Here is a 20,224-nt window from a genome sequence, read left to right as displayed (position 1 = left end):
CATACTTTGTCAGCAGAATCTGTCCTAGCCATCTCAACCTTTCTCTCAGGATAGCCCTGGAAAGTCCAAGATAGCCCTTGATGGAACCACATTTTTCGTACATCCTTCTGTTTGAAATACAGCCAGTCAGGTGCGCACCCGTCCGTAGACAATGCCTTTGGAAAAATCGAGCAAATACTATTTGGTTTGGAGTGTCTACATTTCTACAGTTGACCACTGCCATCACTATAGCTTCCGATTTTCTAATCTTAGTTCGCAAACGTATCTTCATATGCTTCGAAAAGGGTGAATACTTTCTTAGGCTTTGTTAAAAGGGTTTATCTGCGATTTGTCTCTGAATGTGTCTCTTGCTGTTACTATAATTTTTCTACTTACTTAAGTATTTGAGAATTTACTATAAAAAGCAACAATTGAATCATTCCTAGACAATTTATTTTATAATCCAAGTAACGAGGTTTCTTAAAAGTATGAACTTTAAATGGAACTTTTAAATTTGTTCATATTTTTTTTTTATACTTTCTTATGAATCGGGCAATTTTTCTTTTTTTTTGGGGGGGGGGGTCAAACTCGGTAAACCTTCCTGGATACGGCCTTGATAGACGCACATCGAAATTTTACTGAGACAAAGAATCTTTTTCTGGGTATAACTTGAATAAGAAGAAACTTAAAATCTTAGGAGAATAAGATATGATCCTGACCAATGGTGTCAGTTCACGAGAATTTAGCGGGGGGGGGGGGGGGTAAAATTTATTTTTCAAATTCTAGGAGGCAATCGCATTTTTTTTAATGATTACACCAAGAAAAGGGCATTATTAAGTGAAAATACCACGAAAAGGGTATTTTTCATATCTAGGGGGGAGAGGAGGAAACAAAAATCAAGGGGAGTACATAACTATTAGGGTTTGTTTATTTGATATCTTAAGACTTAGCTGAAATTACATACGGGTGACCGTATATCAAATGATTAGGTGTTTTGTGTTTAATATGTTGCGGGGAATTATTATTATTTATTTTTTGTATATTTATGTTGATGCTGTAGGTTGAAACATTGTAACATTGTCAGTGCTAAAGTATGCCACCAGGCATGTGCACTGGTTTGTCATATTTATTTATTTAATTGTTGCAAATAAAAATTATCTATTTATCTATCTATCTTCGCTGTTTCTGTTGGAAATAATAAGTCTCGGACATATCATATTTGGTTTTTCTTGGTTAGGCAATTGCTCCAGCAACCAAATAAAATTAGCTATAAATCAGAATTGAGACTATAAACTTAATAGGTTATATATATATATATATATATATATATATATATATATATATATATATATATATATATATATATATATATATATATATATATATATATATATATATATCAGAGTTAGGGGATTGATTGAATATCTAAGTAAGAGAACCGCCTTATTTATCTTATTTAGTGGATTAAATAAAAAAACAAGTTTTTTTAAATGAAAGTAAGGAGCAACATTAAAACTTAAAACGAACAGAAATTACGGGGCTTTTCCTCCTCAACGCCTCGCTCTTTACGCTAAAGTTTGACTCTTTCTCTTAACTCTATTTCTAAAACAGTAAGAAACTTTAGCGTAAAGAGCGGGGCGTTGAGGAGGAAAAGCCCCTTTCATATACGGAGTAATTTCTGTTCGTTTTAAGTTTTAATGTTGCTCCTTACTTTCATTTAAAAAAACTTGTTTTTTTTTATTTAATTTCTGGATGTTTTTGAATTAATGCATGTTTTGATCTTGGCTCTCCGCACATAAATAATTAGAACGAAATTTGCATATTAATCAATTGCAATTAATCGGAAGATTTTGAGAAAAAAGGAGCGAGGGAGGAGGCCTAGTTGCCCTCCAAGTTTTTGATTACTTAAAAAAGCAACTAGAACTTTTAATTTTTTACAAACGTTTTCATTGGTAAAAAATATACATAACTTACGAATTAACTTACGTAACGAACTTCTATATTCGTATGTTTTTATTGCGTATATGAGGGGGTTCAACCTTCGTCGCTCTTTACACTAAAGCTTAGATTTTGTCCCAATTCCTTAAGAATGACCTCTGAATCACAAAGGCTGCAGAATAAATAGTTGAAATTACTAAAAATACTTTGGCGTAAAGAGTGAGGCATAGCGAGGAGGTAAACCCCTCATATGCGTAATAATTTATGTTCGTTTTAAGTTTTAATGCTGCTCCTTACTTTCAGTACAAAAAACTTTTCATATTTATTTTTTCATTGTTTTTTCAAATAATTCTAGAAAATCCTGCGCCCCTTCATTGAAATTCTCTTCCCCCATAAGAAGTTTCTCCATGGACATATCCTCCGACTAACCCCCCCCCCCCTCAACCCCCCTAAACCAAAAAAAATCCCGCTGAAAACGTCTGTACACTTCCTAGTAACCATTAATATATGTAAACACAGGTCAAAGTTTGCAACTTGCAGCTCCTCCCACGGGGACTGCGGGGGAGTAAGTCGTCTCCAAAGACATAGTTATTAGGTTTTTCTACGATGGTGAATAAAATGGCTATCTCAGAATTTTGATCCGCTGACTTTGGGAAAAATGAGCGTGGGAGGGGGCCTAGATGCCCTCCAATTTTTGGGTCACTTAAAAAGGGCACTAGAACTTCTAATTTCCGTTAGAATGAGCCCTCTCGCGACATTCTAGGACTACTCAGTCGATACGATCACCCCTGGGCAAAAAAAAACAAAAAACAAATAAACACGCATCCGTGATCTGTCTTTTGGCAAAAAATGCGAAATTCCACATTTTTGTAGATAGGAGCTTGAAACTTCTACAATGCGGTTCTCTTATACGCTGAATCTGATGGTTTGAATTTCGTTAGGATTGTATGACTTCTAGGGGGTATTTCCCCCTATTTTCTAAAATGAGGCAAATTTTCCCAGGCTCGTAACTTTTGATGGGTATAACTGATCTTGATGAAACTTATATATTAAAAATCAGCATTAAAATGCGATTCTTTTGATGTAACTATTGGTATTAAAATTCCATTTTTTAGAGTTTCGGTTACTATTGAGCCGGGTCGCTCCTTACTACAGTTCGTTACCACGAACTGTTTGATTAGTATTTAGTGCGTTTTTATACGAGTTTTTTCTTTTTTGCTATTAGTTATTTAATTTTGTTGCTATTGTTATTTCTGAATTATTGTTAATATTTACCATAGATAGTTTGATTAATAAATAATTGTATAATATTGAGGTAGACGGGCTTCTGCTTGACATGCTTTCAGAGAGACAAGGATAGGGTTAGTGTAGGTATAACTGTGTGGAATTTTAAACTAGGGGCAAATACTTCTCTAATCTCCAGTATGCATAAAACCTCAAACCTTTGCTTACTGGAGAAGGCTAAACCTTGGAGGTGAATATACTCATTTGTTATATATAGAAATGTATCATATATAGAACATACTCATATATAGAAATATGTCACTGGGAAAGGCTACTACGCTGAGAAGATAGGTGTAGTGTGTCTGATAGAGTAGCCAATCCTACACAGCAATTTTGTGTAGGTCAACTACACAGGCAATTTTTCATAGGCCAACAGTTAGTGTAGAAAACACAAAACACCTAACATATGGGTCATCGCCACCTTATGATTTCCTTCAAACAGTTTATGTAATTTTTCCTGAAATTTACGGGAATTATAAATTGTCTTCTTTCAGGTATTCCTGGATTAAGCCAACTAGTTGATAGGTCAACAACAGAAAATGTAAATGACGAGGAGCTTATGGCCCTATGCTCTGGTAAGTTTGAAACACAGAAATCACTTCTCAGCAATTCTCAAGAGGAGGAAGACAAAAATCCTCATAATGAGGAAGGCAACATCTCTGAAGAGGAGGAAGAGTATAAATCTTCAGTTTCGAGGTAATCGTTTTATTAAACTCTTAATTCAGAAATATATACAGTATTGGTTCATCTCAGTGAATATGACCCCCTCCCCCACCCCCTCCTAGCATGGTTGCAGTTTACTTACATTTGAAAGATTCTCTCAAGTAAAAACTATCGAAATTATACAAGTGTGCATTTTAAAATTGTAATAAATTTGTAACTCTGCAATTAAATTACAGAGTTGCAAATATAAATTCTAGCCCACTCCGGCAACGGACTTCAAAGTCCCTTATGGCGGTGCTGATCTTCGTTTTATGATCCTTCGGCCCGAAAGTACAATGGGGGAGGGGCTGGGGGCCAGCCGTCCTGTGCTTTCGCACGGCATTCCTGTTTATCTTCCCCAGATTTCTCCAGGTACCCTGTTAGAGTTTGGTCAACTCTGGCTCAGTTTGCGGAATCACATCACTGACCCACGTTCCAAACTAAATAACCAGCGACACCAGGACTCGAGCCCCTGTCCTCACGGGCAAAGTATTTCAATCTTAGCGTGCCAACCATTCGGCTAGGGAACTCTTTAAAGACTGAGAGCTATTGCTGAAAATGACGATAAACAAGTTCGCAAAAATAAAATATGGATTGAAAAGTAAAGAATTATGTACAAGGCCCGCTTAAGTGTAACCTGAGTATATTTTCCGTAAAGAAATTGACAGACTCAATCTTTTTTTCCTGTGTTTTAGAGTATGGGAACGACAGGCCAGAATTTTTATAGAAGCGTTGGCGTATTCTTGGTAGCTATTTTAAATTCGTGAAACATAGACGCAAAACAAAAAATACTCGTTTGACCGAGGTGTCTAGTAGAATATTAGCTGAAATAGCTTAAATCTCCGTACTACTGGCGGGAAAACTATGGCTCATGAGAACATATTTTGCAGCCTGGAGAAATACATCTTGTACAAGCTATATGTTTGCCTCCCCTCCCCTCTAGATTTTTTTTTTTGCATCTGTCCATAGGTTTTGAAAAATACCTTTTTTGGGATATATTTATTGAAAAATGCCTGTTGATGGTACTTTGCAGCTATATTATCAAGCCAAAAATGTCATAGCAACATTTTGTCAAAATGTCATAGCCATATTTTATCAAAAAGTCAAGCCATATTTTGCCTTCTGGAGAGATATATCTAGTATAAGCTGTGATCTGTGATCGAAATGGGTTGTCCCCTCCGCAATCCCTCGCTCTTTACGCTGAAGTTTGACTCTTTGCCACAATTTTACTTTTTAAAACAATTAAAAGCTTTAGCGTAAAGAGCGAGGGATTGCGGAGGGGACAACCCATTTCATATACGGAGTAATTTCTGTTCGTTTTAAGTTTTAATGTCGCTCCTTACTTTCAGCTAAAAAAATTAGTTTTTTTTATTTAATTCTCTATTAAGAACGTAAGGACGCAGTGCAGGAACACATCTATAAGATCACAAAACATATTCTCCATTAAAGACGTAAGTACGTATTATAGGATCACATCTATAAGATCACAAAACACATTCTCTATTAAGAAGATGAGAACCTATTACAGGAACACATCTATAAGATCAGAAAACACATTCTCGGATCGGAAGGTAGGAACACATTTATAAGATCACAATACACATTCTCTATTAAGAACGCAGGGACAAATTATAGGACCACATATATAAGACCACAAAATATATTCTCTATTAAGAACGTAAGGACGCAGTGCAGGAACACATCTATAAGATCACAAAACATATTCTCTATTAAAGACGTAAGTACGTATTATAGGATCACATCTATAAGATCACAAAACACATTCTCTATTAAGAAGATAGGAACCCATTGCAGGAACACATCTATAAGATCAGAAAACACATTCTCGGTTCGGAAGGTAGGAACACATTTATAAGATCACAAAAGATTTATAAGATCACACATTTATAAGGAACACACCTATAAGATAACAAAACACATTCTTTGTTAACACATTAAAAGGAACACATCTATAAGATCACAAAACACATTATCTATTCAGAATGTAAGTATGCACTATAGGAACACCTCTATAGGATCACAAAACACATTCTCTAGTAAGATCATAGGAGCGCATTATAGGAACACATCTATAAGATCACAAGACACATTCTCCATTAAGAACCTAGGAACACGCTATATACATCTGTAAGAATACAAAAACTATATCTGTCTAAATAAGAGGAAAACACATTTTCCATGCTCAAACTCACAAGTAAACAAAAAAAAAGGAAAAACAAACAAACTCCACATTCGTGTGATTGTAGTAAGCAGGAATTTATCTTCTTCTTTTTGCGCCAATGTTTTCTTTCTGTGGAGCTAAGGAAACTGTTGAAGGAAACTCTATGTTTTTCAGAGTCCGGAGGAGAATTACCTTAGATGAAGACGATTCAGATGGAGAAAATGGGGAAGAGGCTAATCAACCCGGGAATGATGAAAATGAAGAAAAACTAATATCAGTTCGAATTGATTCTGATGAAGAAGAAGGGAAAAAAGAAAGTAGAAAAAGTCGAAGGATTGTTCTCTCTGGTTAGTTTGTCATTCTTTTATTTTCAGATTGATTAATTGTCGCAAATTTTAATATAAGTTCTTCCCCTCTTCCATTGGAATTATTTTGTTGCTTTAACTGGTCCATAGCCAGGCTATAGATTTTTTTGCTTCAAAATAAAATCGCAAAAAAGAGAAAGAGAAGATTGATAAATAAAGATAAAATAGATAAAAGGAAAAAGAGGAGTCAAAGATATCAGCAACCTGAAAAAAGCTCAGAAAATAAGTCTGACAAACCTAAAAAGAAAATATACGTCATGACGTGACCACAGATTCGATACAGCCACCCTGTGAAAAATACGAATTCTTTCTTGAGGTCCTGACCTATTTATGTCGTTTTTTGGCCAATCTGCGCTGTTCCTTGTTTTCCAACCGTAGATTTCATTGTTTGTTTTTGTTCATCTTTACCTCAGAAAGTTTTTTCCGTGCCTTTATGCTTTAGCAATTTAGGTTCATGCATCATCTCATTTAATTTCTTAAGAAGTTATAGATAACTAATACGCCTTTCCCAGATTCCAACCACCGTTCACTGTTCAATATTTCGTTTACAATTCAATGTGATTTTCGCTGTCGTTTGTTCCTTAGCTTTTTCTTTTTGTTGCGATTCTCACTTTTAATAGTTTTCTAATCACATTTATCTGTGCTTCATTTTCATCAATCAATCCCTTAAAAATTTAAAGTGACCCTAAATTAGAATTAGCTCCTTTTTAAAATTAGTTTTTTTTTGTTACTGGACCTTTAACATTTGCCTTGGCTTGTCTTCAGTCATATGAAAAACATAACACCGAGCCTTTGTTTTATTTTAACCGAGGCTTATAGACTATCAGGTACTTGGCTATCTTCCTTATAAACCACATTTTTCGTACTGCCTGTTGTTTGAGATATGACCAGTCAATTAGGTGCCTGAAACTATTCTTATGCTATTCTTCTGGAAGAAATTAGTTAAAAAAAGAAAAAAGACGGCAGCCATGATAGCTAATCCTTGCGTCGTTGGCTTGAGTGGTATAGCAGTAGTACCAAAATGTATGTTTAAATCATTTATTTTCCTTCAAGATGACGACGATGATAATGTCGAAGTTGAGGAATCTGAAGCCTCCGATGATGAATATGAGACTAAAGATGATGTTTCTGAGGAAGATGCTGAGGTTAAAGATGTTGCCTATGATAGTGATGAAAATGAAATTCCCACCCAACTTGTCAACAATAAAGGGTAGGCTATTTTTAATTTTGTGTTTGATAGTCACTTACTGTCACTTTGCATTGGTAGCACTGAAGCCTCCTCATTTTTTTTCTTTTTTTTGTAATTAGAAAGGGGCTGGCTTTTTTACTTTTAGTTTATTTAATGAGCTGAGCTGACTGAAAAAAATCAGCTGAAAGAAGATATTCGCAAATCAGGTGATTTTCAATTACACACTTAAATCGTTAGAACTTGGGAGTTTTAAATACTCGATGACAGATATCCCCTAAAATATTTTTCTAATTATTCTTACTGCCTGTCAAGCTTCACATTATTATTCCAAGGTAAAGATAAATTCGGAGGGGTCGTGAAATGGGGACGAAATTAATTATTATTACTTTTGTATATCGAAAAATTGATTGGCTGAAACGACTGCGACGCATTGCCCCCGTAGTTTCCCTCATAAGGAAGTTCTTGGCTCTTGTCCTCTACCCCAGAAAGCTGAAAATGACGGTTCCGTGACCTGTCGTCTAGTTTGCACGCATTCCTCAGGTCACTAGCCCTAATTTTTTCTCCTTAAAATGATAAAACCAGAATAACGAAAGAAGGAATCAGAATTCCATAAAAAAGAAAATAAGGATCAAAGAAGTATAAATGCCCATTCAGATTGAGATATTACCAGTACTGTAATTGAGCCTGTTCTCATATTTGTTATTAGCTGATGCTAGTGATCAGATTTTACCATTCAGTAAATTTGAAATCTGATCTGAAAGTTGGTGAATCTGAATTCGGTAGGCTACTTTATTTACATTTCAGACAATTTAAACACATCGACAAATAACCTAATTTTTCCACTTGTATGTTTTTATCTCAAATCTTATATAGATCTTGTTTCTCTTGTACAAATTTTCTTGAGCTCTGGCTAGCTCATGTAGCTATTCCTATTATTCCTCTTTTCCATTATACCACTATCTCAATATTTCTCTGTTTCACTCATTTTTTATCCACTTTTCCATATTTATTTTGTGTTTGTACTTTTTCCTCTATTTGGATAAAGTTTGGATATTAGCTAATCAGAATGTTCTTCAAAAATTGGTTGGCGTAGTATATCAAATCGATATATTCCAACTGATTCTCGAATTAAGCGCTAGTTAAATCTTGGTATTTGCAAACATCTCATTGTGAATGGGCGTTAATGAGAAATAAATAAAATCTCAAGTGGATATTACTACAATATCATTAATACTACATTATTACATTTACTACATTACTACAATATCAATATCATAATATCAAGCGGATATTAACTACATTATTTTCCTGAAATTTTGGACCTTTTATAGTAAATTCTATTTTAGGAAATTAAGGAAAGAGTTCTTGGAGAACGAAGCCGAACTCAGTGGCTCAGAATTAGGAAGTGGTGATGAAAATGAAGATGGTCTTGATGATTATGAAGAAGATGATGGTGATAAAGAGGAATTTGATGAAAATCAGCTTCGTAATGAAGTAGAAAAAATCCATCTGTAAGTAAATTCGTGGTATGGATTTAGTTGTAAAGAACTGATCTTTTTTTTCGATCCATTTTTGAACAATTTCTTTTGTTTAAATAGTAATAGAGAAAGGGGTTGGTATAAGGACCCGCAGCCTTCACCCTTGATGCTCAAAAAAGTTTTTGAGTTTTTTTCTCTTTTTTTTCAGTTTTCGGTTGTTTTTTTTTTTCGCTCGAAAAAGGAGAAATAAAAAATTTACCTCAAACATTGTGAGCAGTACAAAACATATGATTGAATTATTTTATTTGAAAAAAAAATTATTAAACCTATAACGTAATAATACAGTAGCCATTCTCAAATGCGCTTGAGACTTGAAATGCACTTGAAGCCCTAACAGATTTTGGACTTTTTGTCCGGCAAATGATTGAAGTGCTCAAATCAAAACTGGTAATGTTCATTTTAGATTTTCTGTTATTTGTATTTTTCTGGACAGCTTAGCTAAATCCCTTGCCATAGTTTCTTATAATTTTTTGTTTATACATTTGTCTACCTTTTAATTCTCTACATAACTTTAATATGTGTGAAATTCTTGTTAACACTTGTATCTTCTGTCAGGATGTTTGCTTTATTTCTTAAGAGGGAATTGTGCGTTAAACTTATTTGGCACATTTTGCTTTCCTTACTATCTTAGCCAGAAACTTACTCCTCCCCCACCTATCTTAACCCATTAGCCAGATTCTGTAAATGCACAAACAGCAAAAAATCCACTGAAAATCAAATTCGGAAGTGTTTGCTTTGTGTAGGGGGACGGGAAATTAGCTGGACACTATAATTACGAAACAACTTAAAGATATTTTCGTTAAAAAATTTGGAAAAATTAAAAAAAAATTTGACCTTGTGCAGCTAAATTGGTTTTGTGATAAATTTGTCCAGCTACTTTGAAGCTGAAAATACTACGATTATTGATTGTGCAATCATCGCTTACGTTGAATGAAGTTAAAGCAAATCATGAGTTAAATTTTTGTATTTGTTTGCAGAATTCTTTAGAAAGCATGTGATGTGCTGTAATAGGCCAAACCAATTCATTTGGAAATTGTGGACAAGGCTCTCCACCTTCTTTGAGTTTACTCAGGACAGTCGTTCTAAGACTAATTATTTTAAAAAAAACTTAGCTTAACCTAAATAGGTGAAACAGCTAAAATAAATGGTAATGTCCAAGAAATCTCTACCAGGGTCTTAGCTTAACCTAAATAGACAAATTTTAATGACACGGACTGCTAAGAAATGTATGTTTAGTCACAGTACAGAGTAATTCCATACCTAAGTATAAACTCATTCAGCTAGAAACTAACCGAGCTAGTCTAACCTTAATATGTGAGGGTTTTATTATATATTGAATAATAGTCGATTGACTATTGCAAAGGTAAAGGAGCGTGGAGGACTCGGTATTATTGAGTCTTCAAGAATTTGCGGTTTAACTAGCAAGAGTATGGGTGGTTAAATTTTTCTAATTAGGGGGGGGGGTCAGGTAGTGCTTTTTTTGTACGACTTCCTTCTGTCTTGTGGAAATATATCAAGAGTAAGAAATTTATCTCTGCAACTTTAAGTACACCCCCCCCCCCTCCAAGAAATAAATCTACGTGCATCCCCGTTAATGTTAGCTTAGAGGTATGACACAGTAATGGCGATTGGGAGTAATCCAAATCCTGGAAATTGGTTTAATTTTGTGTTCAAAATCGGAGTTTGTTATTGAGTTGTCCTTCTTCTTAGATGTCTCTGGTACTTTAAATCTAGCGTCAGTTTAGAGCAACAGTTACTTCAATCGTTATGGGTAAAAAGTAAATTCGTACTGTAGTTACATCTAAATAGCTCTTTGAATAACCTAGAATAGAACCTGTCGTATCATAAGCTTTGGCCCCTACAGCCCAACCGAACACTATGACCTTATATTAACATGCATGAGATTATGAATTATTTCCTTTACCAAGCGTTGAATGGAAAGGGAAATGGTTACGTGGTTAGCTCTTTGCAGTCCCTTTTTGTAAACTCCGGGGAAAATTCTTTACACATTAAAGAAAGAGTTAGCTAATTTTCTGTTGTCTTTTTCTCTAATTGTCCTATTTACTACGCTTTTGTTTATTCTTATTTTCGCACTTCTTACATCATTGGATAAAGACCCATGCATATCAATGATTTTGCAACATAATAAAAATTCCAATACCTCAACACTTAGCAGACAAAAAAGCCTAACGCAAAATTAATTCTCAAATAGTTTCGGTCCAATTTTTCGTTCAGTCGGTTTCCATTTCCGGAAATTGGTTTAATTTTCTGTTGAAAATCGGAGTTTGTTTTTGAGTTGCCTTATTGATGATTATCTAAGACGGTGAGTCTTCGTTATTAATATAAGCTTTTTCTGAAAAAAAAATTTTGACCAAAAAAGATTTGTAGCAAATGAATTATTCAAGCAGCAATAAATAACAAATACAAAAGCAGATAAGTGTCATATAGGTGTGGCAGATAAAGTGGCAGATAGGTGTCATACCTATCTTATGACACGAAATGCCACACCATCTAACCGTATTTTACTAATCAGTAAATAATCTTTCTTTTATTTTGTTCCATAGACTTTTATATACTTTTTATTTTGTTTTCTTCCTTAATATGGCCGAGGAGCAAAAAATTCACATTTTTTTTTACCTTGTTCATTGGTTGTGAACTGCTTTGTTTTTCTCGATGTCCCACATATTCTCGTATTGTCACACTATCTAGAGATTTGGGATATGTTTAATAAATCCGCTGGGACAAATAAAGATTGGTGGCAACTGCCTATTATAACCATTCGTTTAGTACTGCTAGATATGTGTTGAAGGTTGACTGTGCCACCGCATGGCTGAATGTCTCCAAAGATTTGAAGATTTTATATACAGCTTTTTCATATTTGTAAACCAATGGGCCATCTCATATTTCCAATTAAAATCATTTTATTGGGTTTGGGGCAACATTTGGTGGCACAAAATAGCAGTTCAAAGCACATGGAAGTGTTGTAACTGCTTTCGAGCTCATATACAAAGTGAGAATTTCTTAATAGAACATGTCAAAAGAGGGTCTTGCCAGCCTACTATTGAATTGGCGTTCAAAAATGTGAATTTGCCAGTGACAGATCTGGCACAAATATAAGTAATTGAACCGGAATGGACCTGGCGTATGTCACATTGCTACTTGTATGGTTATCAAGTCTCTTTTTTTTATTATCTATCTTTATTTCATAAGCAGATATCATGTCTTCTAGCCACGGGGAAGTAGCGCGTCTCGCACTTGTTCTGTCTAACTAGTTGAGTTTACAGTTATTTTCGAAATTCTGATTCTCTCTAAAAGTAAGTGTAATCAGCTTCTCTCTCCCCCTTCTCTCTCTTTCTTTCCCCCCTTCCTCCCCCCTTCTCTCTCTCTCTCTTTCTTTTTCTTTCTCCTCTACCCCAGTTCTCATTTTGCTTCAACATCTCTCTCACTCTCTATTTTTTTTTCTCTCTCTCACTCTCTCTTTCTTTTCGTTATTATTGCGAATTTTTATTTAGGAAAAATCTTTTGGACGAAGATCAAAGGGATGTACGCCTATTCCAAGAATTTTTCTTAGAAGACGGTGAATTACACACCGATGGTCCGGGAAGACAAAGACGATTCCGTTGGGCTAACCTAGGTAAACAGGTTTTAATTTAATTTGATTTTAAACAGGTTTGGACTAGCCTAGGTGAACAGGTTTTGATTTAATTTGATTTTAAACAGGTTTGGACTAACCTAAGTAAACAGGTATTGATTTAATTAAACGATAAAATCCTCTGTGTTTTTTTCTTCTTACTTTTTATCAATCTTACTGAAAGATGTATTATCTTTACTGGAAGATAAAAATAATATATTACTGAAGTTTGATATAACTGTAGATATTACTGAATTACAGATATTACATCTGTAATTGTAGAATTACAAATGTAAGAATTACTGATATTACTGATAATATATTACTGAAAGATAATTTATATAATAACGACCTTGCCGATTCTTTTATCAGTCATCTGTGTATGAAATATGCGTATATTATTTATAGAAAATGATAAAGTCTAGCTTTACCTAGTAAAATCATCAAGCTGAGCATAAAAGAACAAATACAAATTTTCTTTTTTCAGTTAATTTTTTATTTTTCTCCTTTCATAGTTCAAAAATAGCAATTTTTTTCTTTATCTTTATCTTTATTTAATGTATTCAATTATGATTTGTACAGTATTTTCAAAGGAAAAATGCAATAAGTACACCAGCCTATGCCTAATATTATTATTTTTTTAGTAGATAAAAAAAATCACCTTTACAATGCAAAAGGGTGCACTTTTATTACTTACAAAAATCTTTAGAGTAAGTAATCTTCAGGAATAAAAATGAAGCGTAAGAAAAATGCATCTCCACTCCTCTTAAACCTTCACCTCTGGTGGAATTCATGATGGCCCCTACTTATAGTCCCTTTTTGTCGGTAGGATAAACATGAAGCCTTATAAAAATGTATCTCAACTCCTCTTAAACCTTCTCCACACCCCTGATAGCGCTTATGTTGTCCCTATCTATAGCCCTTTTGTGTTGGTAAGGTGTACGAATGTGATCCTTTATGTTACCTAAAAAAACATGTTTCGGTACTATAAGTTGTTTGTGTGGCGACTGACGTCATGTTTGTCGACTGACGTCATTATAAGGATTGAGCATTATGACGTCATGAATTTGTTTGTCGACTGACGTCATGTTTGTTATGACGTCAAAGGCTTTGTATATGACGTCATTATAAGTATATAAGAAGGCCTTTCAAAGAGAAATCTATATATATATATATAAATAAGTTGTTTGTGTGGCGATTGACGTCATCTTTGTGTGTCGACTGACGTCATGTTTGTTGACTGACGTCATTATAAGGATTGAGTATTATGCCGTTATGAAGTTGTTTGTCGACTGGCTTCATGTTTTTTATGACGTCAAAGGTTTTGTATATGACGTCATTATAAGAGAAATTTTTAATGTAGATCTTAAAATGACAGAAGAACCTACAATGGCAGAAGAAACAGCCGAGGAAGCTGCTCAAAGAGCTAATGCCAAAAGGCTTGCGGCTAATAGAGAAAGTAAGAAAAGAAAGCGTACCGAGGAATCACAACAACAGCGTGAAAACAGGCTTGCGGCTAATAGAGAAAGTATGAAAAGAAAGCGTGCTGAGGAATCACAACAACAGCGTGAAAACAGGTTCGCGTCTCAAAGAGAAATCACCAAAAGAATCTATCTATAAATATATCTATATTTAAATATATCTATGTATCTATCTATATATCTATATATCTAACGAATATATCTATCTATATATATAAAAATAGGTTGTATGTCTGTCTGTTACTCTATCTTCACCGTTACACGTCATTACCGTTATAAAAGAAAAGGACTAAAAAAAGGTAAAAAACTAAAAAAAAACAAACAAAAAAACAAAAAGTGACAAAACTGAAGAAGAAAAAAACTAAAAAAGAAAAAATAAGTGAAAAGAAAAAAAAGAAAAAACTAAAAAATAAGAAACTAAAAAAAGAAAAAAGAAAAAACTAAAAAAGAAAAAAAGAAAAAAGAAAAACCGAGAAAGGAGAAAAAAACTAAAAAATAAAGAAGAAAAAGAAAACTAAAAAAGAGGGGAAAATAAAAACTTAAAAAGGTAAAAACAAAAAGGATAAAAACTAAAAAACTAAAAAAAGAGGAAGCAACTAAAAAAGAATACAAATTAAAAAAAAGAAGAAACTAAAAAATAAAATAGAAAAACTAAAATAAAAAAAAAACTGAAAAAACACCAAAAATCTAAAAAAAAGTCGATATCTATATATATATAAACAAGTTCTTTGTCGACTGACGTCATGTTTGTCCACTGACGTCATTATAAGGATTGAGCATTATGATGTCATGTATGTATTTTGTATGTTTGTATATTACGTCAAAGGCTTTGTATATGACGTCATTATAATTATATAAGAAGGCGCTTCAAACAGAAATTTTTAGTAAAGATTTTAAAATAACAGAAGAAACAGCCGAGGAAGCTGCTCAAATAGTTAATTCAAAGAGAAATTTTAGTATAAATCCTACAATGGCAGGAGAAACAGCCGAAGAAGTTGCTCAAAGAGTTAATACCAAAAGGCTTGCGGCTAAAGAACGCAAAACCGCGCAGTTAGATGAAAATCAACTTGGACAGCGAGAGTCAAAACGTATCAAAACTGAAAATGATAGCGATGATGATTGGGTTTGGGATTTTGACTTGGATAAGGTCATCAATGCCTACCAGATTTTAGTTAAAAAAACAAAGGTTCGGCGATATTTATTTCATAGCGACGAAAGACAAGTCAAGGTAAAACAAACCAAACAACTTGAAAGTGATACCGATGATAAAAAAAACGACGTTGAAAGGACTATCGTTTCCCAGTTGCAACATCTTTTCCACATAAATAATAATTTAGTGCTTCTGTTCAAAATAGCAATCGAATTGATGCCTACTGATACGCAACTATCAACGAAGTGGCAATCGTTATGGTCGTTGATTTGTATATGACGTCAAAGGCTTTATATACGACGTCATTATAAGTATATAAGAAGGCGTTTCAAAGAGAAATTTTTATTATAAGAAGGCGTTTCAAAGAGAAGTTTTTATTAAACTCATCGATGCTACGATGCCCTACAATATCCTATCATTTTTTGGGATAGAGCCAACGGCTATCACTTTAATATTAAATTGATAAATCCAGCCACTAACAAAGAAATGGATAAGAAACGCAGTGCAATGAAATATTATGCCTATAGATTAATGATTCGTCATGTATTATCTATATATATAAAAATAAGTTGTCTGTCTGTCTGTGGATGGATCAGGTGACGTCACCTGAAAAAACTGGATCAGGTGACGTCAAAACTGAAAAAACTAAAAAAAGGCAAAAACTACAAAAAAAACTAAAAACTAATAAAAAAAATAAAAAAGCTAAAAAACTAAAAAAACTAAAAAAAGGCAAAAACTACAAAAAAACTAAAAACTAATAAAAAAGCTAAAAAACTAAAAAAACTAAAAAAAGGCAAAAACTACAAAAAAAACTAAAAACTAATAAAAAAAATAAAAAAGCTAAAAAACTAAAAAAACTAAAAAAAGGTAAAAAACTAAAAAAACTAAAAACTAAAAAAAAATAAAAAAAAAGGAAAAAACTGAAAAATAAGCTAAAATAAAGGTAAAAACCAATAAAAAACTAAAAAAAAAACTGAAAAAACTAAAAAAAGGCAAAAACTACAAAAAAAAACTAAAAACTAATAAAAAAAGTAAAAAAGCTAAAAAACTAAAAAAACTAAAAAAACTAAAAAAAGGTAAAAAACTAAAAAAAATAAAAAATTAAAAAAAACTAAAAAAAGGAAAAAACTGAAAAATAAGCTAAAATAAAGGTAAAAACCAATAAAAAACTATAAAGAAAAAAAGGAAAAAACTAAAAAAAATTTTCATCTAAAAAACTAAAAAAAACTAAAAAAGGTAAAAACTAAAAGAACTAAAAAAGAAAAAAATAAATGACGAAACTCAAAGAGAAAGCGACCAGGACAAAAGGAATGTTCGATTAGCAATCAACAAAGCACCGGGACACAGGGAGTATAAATGACGACCAGGACATAAGTAAAAAAAAAAAACTATCTATATATATAAAAATAAGTTGTCTGTGGATCTGTGGATGGATCAGGTGACGTCACCTGAAAAAACTGGATCAGGTGACGTCAAAACTGAAAAAACTAAAAAAAGGCAAAAACTACAAAAAAAAACTAAAAACTAATAAAAAAAATAAAAAAGCTAAAAAACTAAAAAAACTAAAAAAAGGCAAAAACTACAAAAAAAACTAAAAACTAATAAAAAAGCTAAAAAAATAAAAAAACTAAAAAAAGGCAAAAACTACAAAAAAAACTAAAAACTAATAAAAAAAATAAAAAAGCTAAAAAACTAAAAAAACTAAAAAAACTAAAAAAAGGTAAAAAACTAAAAAAACTAAAAACTAAAAAAAACTAAAAAAAAAGGAAAAAACTGAAAAATAAGCTAAAATAAAGGTAAAAACCAATAAAAAACTAAAAAAAAACTGAAAAAACTAAAAAAAGGCAAAAACTACAAAAAAAACTAAAAACTAATAAAAAAAGTAAAAAAGCTAAAAAACTAAAAAACTTAAAAAACTAAAAAAAGGTAAAAAACTAAAAAAAAATAAAAAATAAAAAAAAACTAAAAAAAAGGAAAAAACTGAAAAATAAGCTAAAATAAAGGTAAAAACCAATAAAAAACTAAAAAGAAAAAAAGGAAAAAACTAAAAAAAATTTTCATCTAAAAAACTAAAAAAAACTAAAAAAGGTAAAAACTAAAAGAACCAAAAAAGAAAAAAATAAATGACGACACTCAAAGAGAAAGCGACCAGGACAAAAGGAATGTTCGATTAGCAATCAACAAAGCACCGGGACACAGGGAGTATAAATGACGACCAGGACATAAGTAAAAAAAAAAAACTATCTATATATATAAAAATAAGTTGTCTGTGGATCTGTGGATCGTGGATCAGGTGACGTCACCTGAAAAAACTGGATCAGGTGACGTCAAAACTGAAAAAACTAAAAAAAGGCAAAAACTACAAAAAAAACTAAAAACTAATAAAAAAAATAAAAAAGCTAAAAAACTAAAAAAACTAAAAAAAGGCAAAAACTACAAAAAAAACTAAAAACTAATAAAAAAGCTAAAAAACTAAAAAAAAGGCAAAAACTACAAAAAAAACTAAAAACTAATAAAAAAAATAAAAAAGCTAAAAAACTAAAAAAACTAAAAAAACTAAAAAAGGTAAAAAACTAAAAAAACTAAAAACTAAAAAAAACTAAAAAACTGAAAAATAAGCTAAAATAAAGGTAAAAACCAATAAAAAACTAAAAAAAAACTGAAAAAACTAAAAAAAGGCAAAAACTACAAAAAAACTAAAAACTAATAAAAAAAGTAAAAAAACTAAAAAGAAAAAAAAACTAAAAACTAATAAAAAACTAAAAAATCTAAAAATCTAAATAAACTAAAAAAGAAAAAAAAAGGAAAAAAAAAGGAGAAAAACAAAACTAAAAAACGAATGTATATACAGACCGGTACACCGGGATACAAATGACGACCGGGACACAGGGAATATAAATGACGACAGGGAAACAGGGACACAACTACAACGGGGACACCGGGGGAAACAGGGGGATATAAATGATATATATAAAAATAAGTTGTCTGTGGATCTGTGGATGGATCAGGTGACGTCACCTGAAAAAACTGGATCAGGTGACGTCAAAACTGAAAAAACTAAAAAAAGGCAAAAACTACAAAAAAAACTAAAAACTAATAAAAAAAATAAAAAAGCTAAAAAACTAAAAAAACTAAAAAAAGGCAAAAACTACAAAAAAAACTAAAAACTAATAAAAAAGCTAAAAAACTAAAAAAACTAAAAAAAGGCAAAAACTACAAAAAAAACTAAAAACTAATAAAAAAATAAAAAAGCTAAAAAACTAAAAAAACTAAAAAAACTAAAAAAAGGTAAAAAACTAAAAAAACTAAAAACTAAAAAAAACTAAAAAAAAAGGAAAAAACTGAAAAATAAGCTAAAATAAAGGTAAAAACCAATAAAAAACTAAAAAAAAAACTGAAAAAACTAAAAAAAGGCAAAAACTACAAAAAAAAACTAAAAACTAATAAAAAAAGTAAAAAAGCTAAAAAACTAAAAAACTTAAAAAACTAAAAAAAGGTAAAAAACTAAAAAAAATAAAAAATAAAAAAAAACTAAAAAAAAGGAAAAAACTGAAAAATAAGCTAAAATAAAGGTAAAAACCAATAAAAAACTAAAAAGAAAAAAAGGAAAAAACTAAAAAAATTTTCATCTAAAAAACTAAAAAAAACTAAAAAAGGTAAAAACTAAACGAACTAAAAAAGAAAAAAATAAATGACGACACTCAAAGAGAAAGCGACCAGGACAAAAGGAATGTTCGATTAGCAATCAACAAAGCACCGGGACACAGGGAGTATAAATGACGACCAGGACATAAGTAAAAAAAAAAAACTATCTATATATATAAAAATAAGTTGTCTGTGGATCTGTGGATCGTGGATCAGGTGACGTCACCTGAAAAAACTGGATCAGGTGACGTCAAAACTGAAAAAACTAAAAAAAGGCAAAAACTACAAAAAAAACTAAAAACTAATAAAAAAAATAAAAAAGCTAAAAAACTAAAAAAACTAAAAAAAGGCAAAAACTACAAAAAAAACTAAAAACTAATAAAAAAGCTAAAAAACTAAAAAAAAGGCAAAAACTACAAAAAAAACTAAAAACTAATAAAAAAAATAAAAAAGCTAAAAAACTAAAAAAACTAAAAAAGGTAAAAAACTAAAAAAACTAAAAACTAAAAAAAACTAAAAAAAAGGAAAAAACTGAAAAATAAGCTAAAATAAAGGTAAAAACCAATAAAAAACTAAAAAAAAAAACTGAAAAAACTAAAAAAAGGCAAAAACTACAAAAAAACTAAAAACTAATAAAAAAAGTAAAAAAACTAAAAAGAAAAAAAAACTAAAAACTAATAAAAAACTAAAAAATCTAAAAATCTAAATAAACTAAAAAAGAAAAAAAAAGGAAAAAAAAAGGAGAAAAACAAAACTAAAAAACGAATGTATATACAGACCGGTACACCGGGATACAAATGACGACCGGGACACAGGGACACAACTACAACGGGGACACCGGGGGAAACAGGGGGATATAAATGACGACCGGGACAAAAAAACTAAAAAGAAAAAAAAACTAAAAACTAATAAAAAAACTAAAAAATCTAAAAATCTAAATAAGCTAAAAAAGAAAAAAAAAGGAAAAAAATAAAGGAGAAAAACAAAACTAAAAAACGAATGTATATACAGACCGAGACACCGGGATACAAATGACGACCGGGACACAGGGAATATAAATGACGACCGGGACACAGGGACACAACTACAACGGGGGCACCGGGGGAAACAGGGGGATATAAATGACGACCGGGACACCGG

At 31.7% G+C, this 20,224-nt stretch overlaps 1 protein-coding gene across 5 annotated transcripts in view; it reads left to right on the top strand.

Annotated features, from left to right (window-relative positions):
* LOC136039547 (claspin-like) overlaps positions 1 to 20,224 on the top strand; it is an 88,136-nt gene that overhangs the window by 41,234 nt on the left and 26,678 nt on the right. For all 5 annotated transcript variants that reach the window (XM_065723376.1, XM_065723373.1, XM_065723375.1 and 2 more), the window contains exons 9-13: positions 3,696 to 3,897; positions 6,260 to 6,432; positions 7,504 to 7,660; positions 8,986 to 9,150; positions 12,690 to 12,811. In XM_065723376.1, the coding sequence (XP_065579448.1) occupies positions 3,696 to 3,897; positions 6,260 to 6,432; positions 7,504 to 7,660; positions 8,986 to 9,150; positions 12,690 to 12,811 (819 nt within the window). The remainder of the gene's footprint in view (positions 1 to 3,695; positions 3,898 to 6,259; positions 6,433 to 7,503; positions 7,661 to 8,985; positions 9,151 to 12,689; positions 12,812 to 20,224) is intronic.

This window comes from Artemia franciscana, chromosome 19 (assembly GCF_032884065.1).
Source record: "Artemia franciscana chromosome 19, ASM3288406v1, whole genome shotgun sequence".
NCBI lineage: Eukaryota > Metazoa > Arthropoda > Branchiopoda > Anostraca > Artemiidae > Artemia > Artemia franciscana.
The sequence above is the reverse complement of the archived record's forward strand: the minus strand, read 5'-3'. Positions and strand labels throughout refer to the sequence as shown.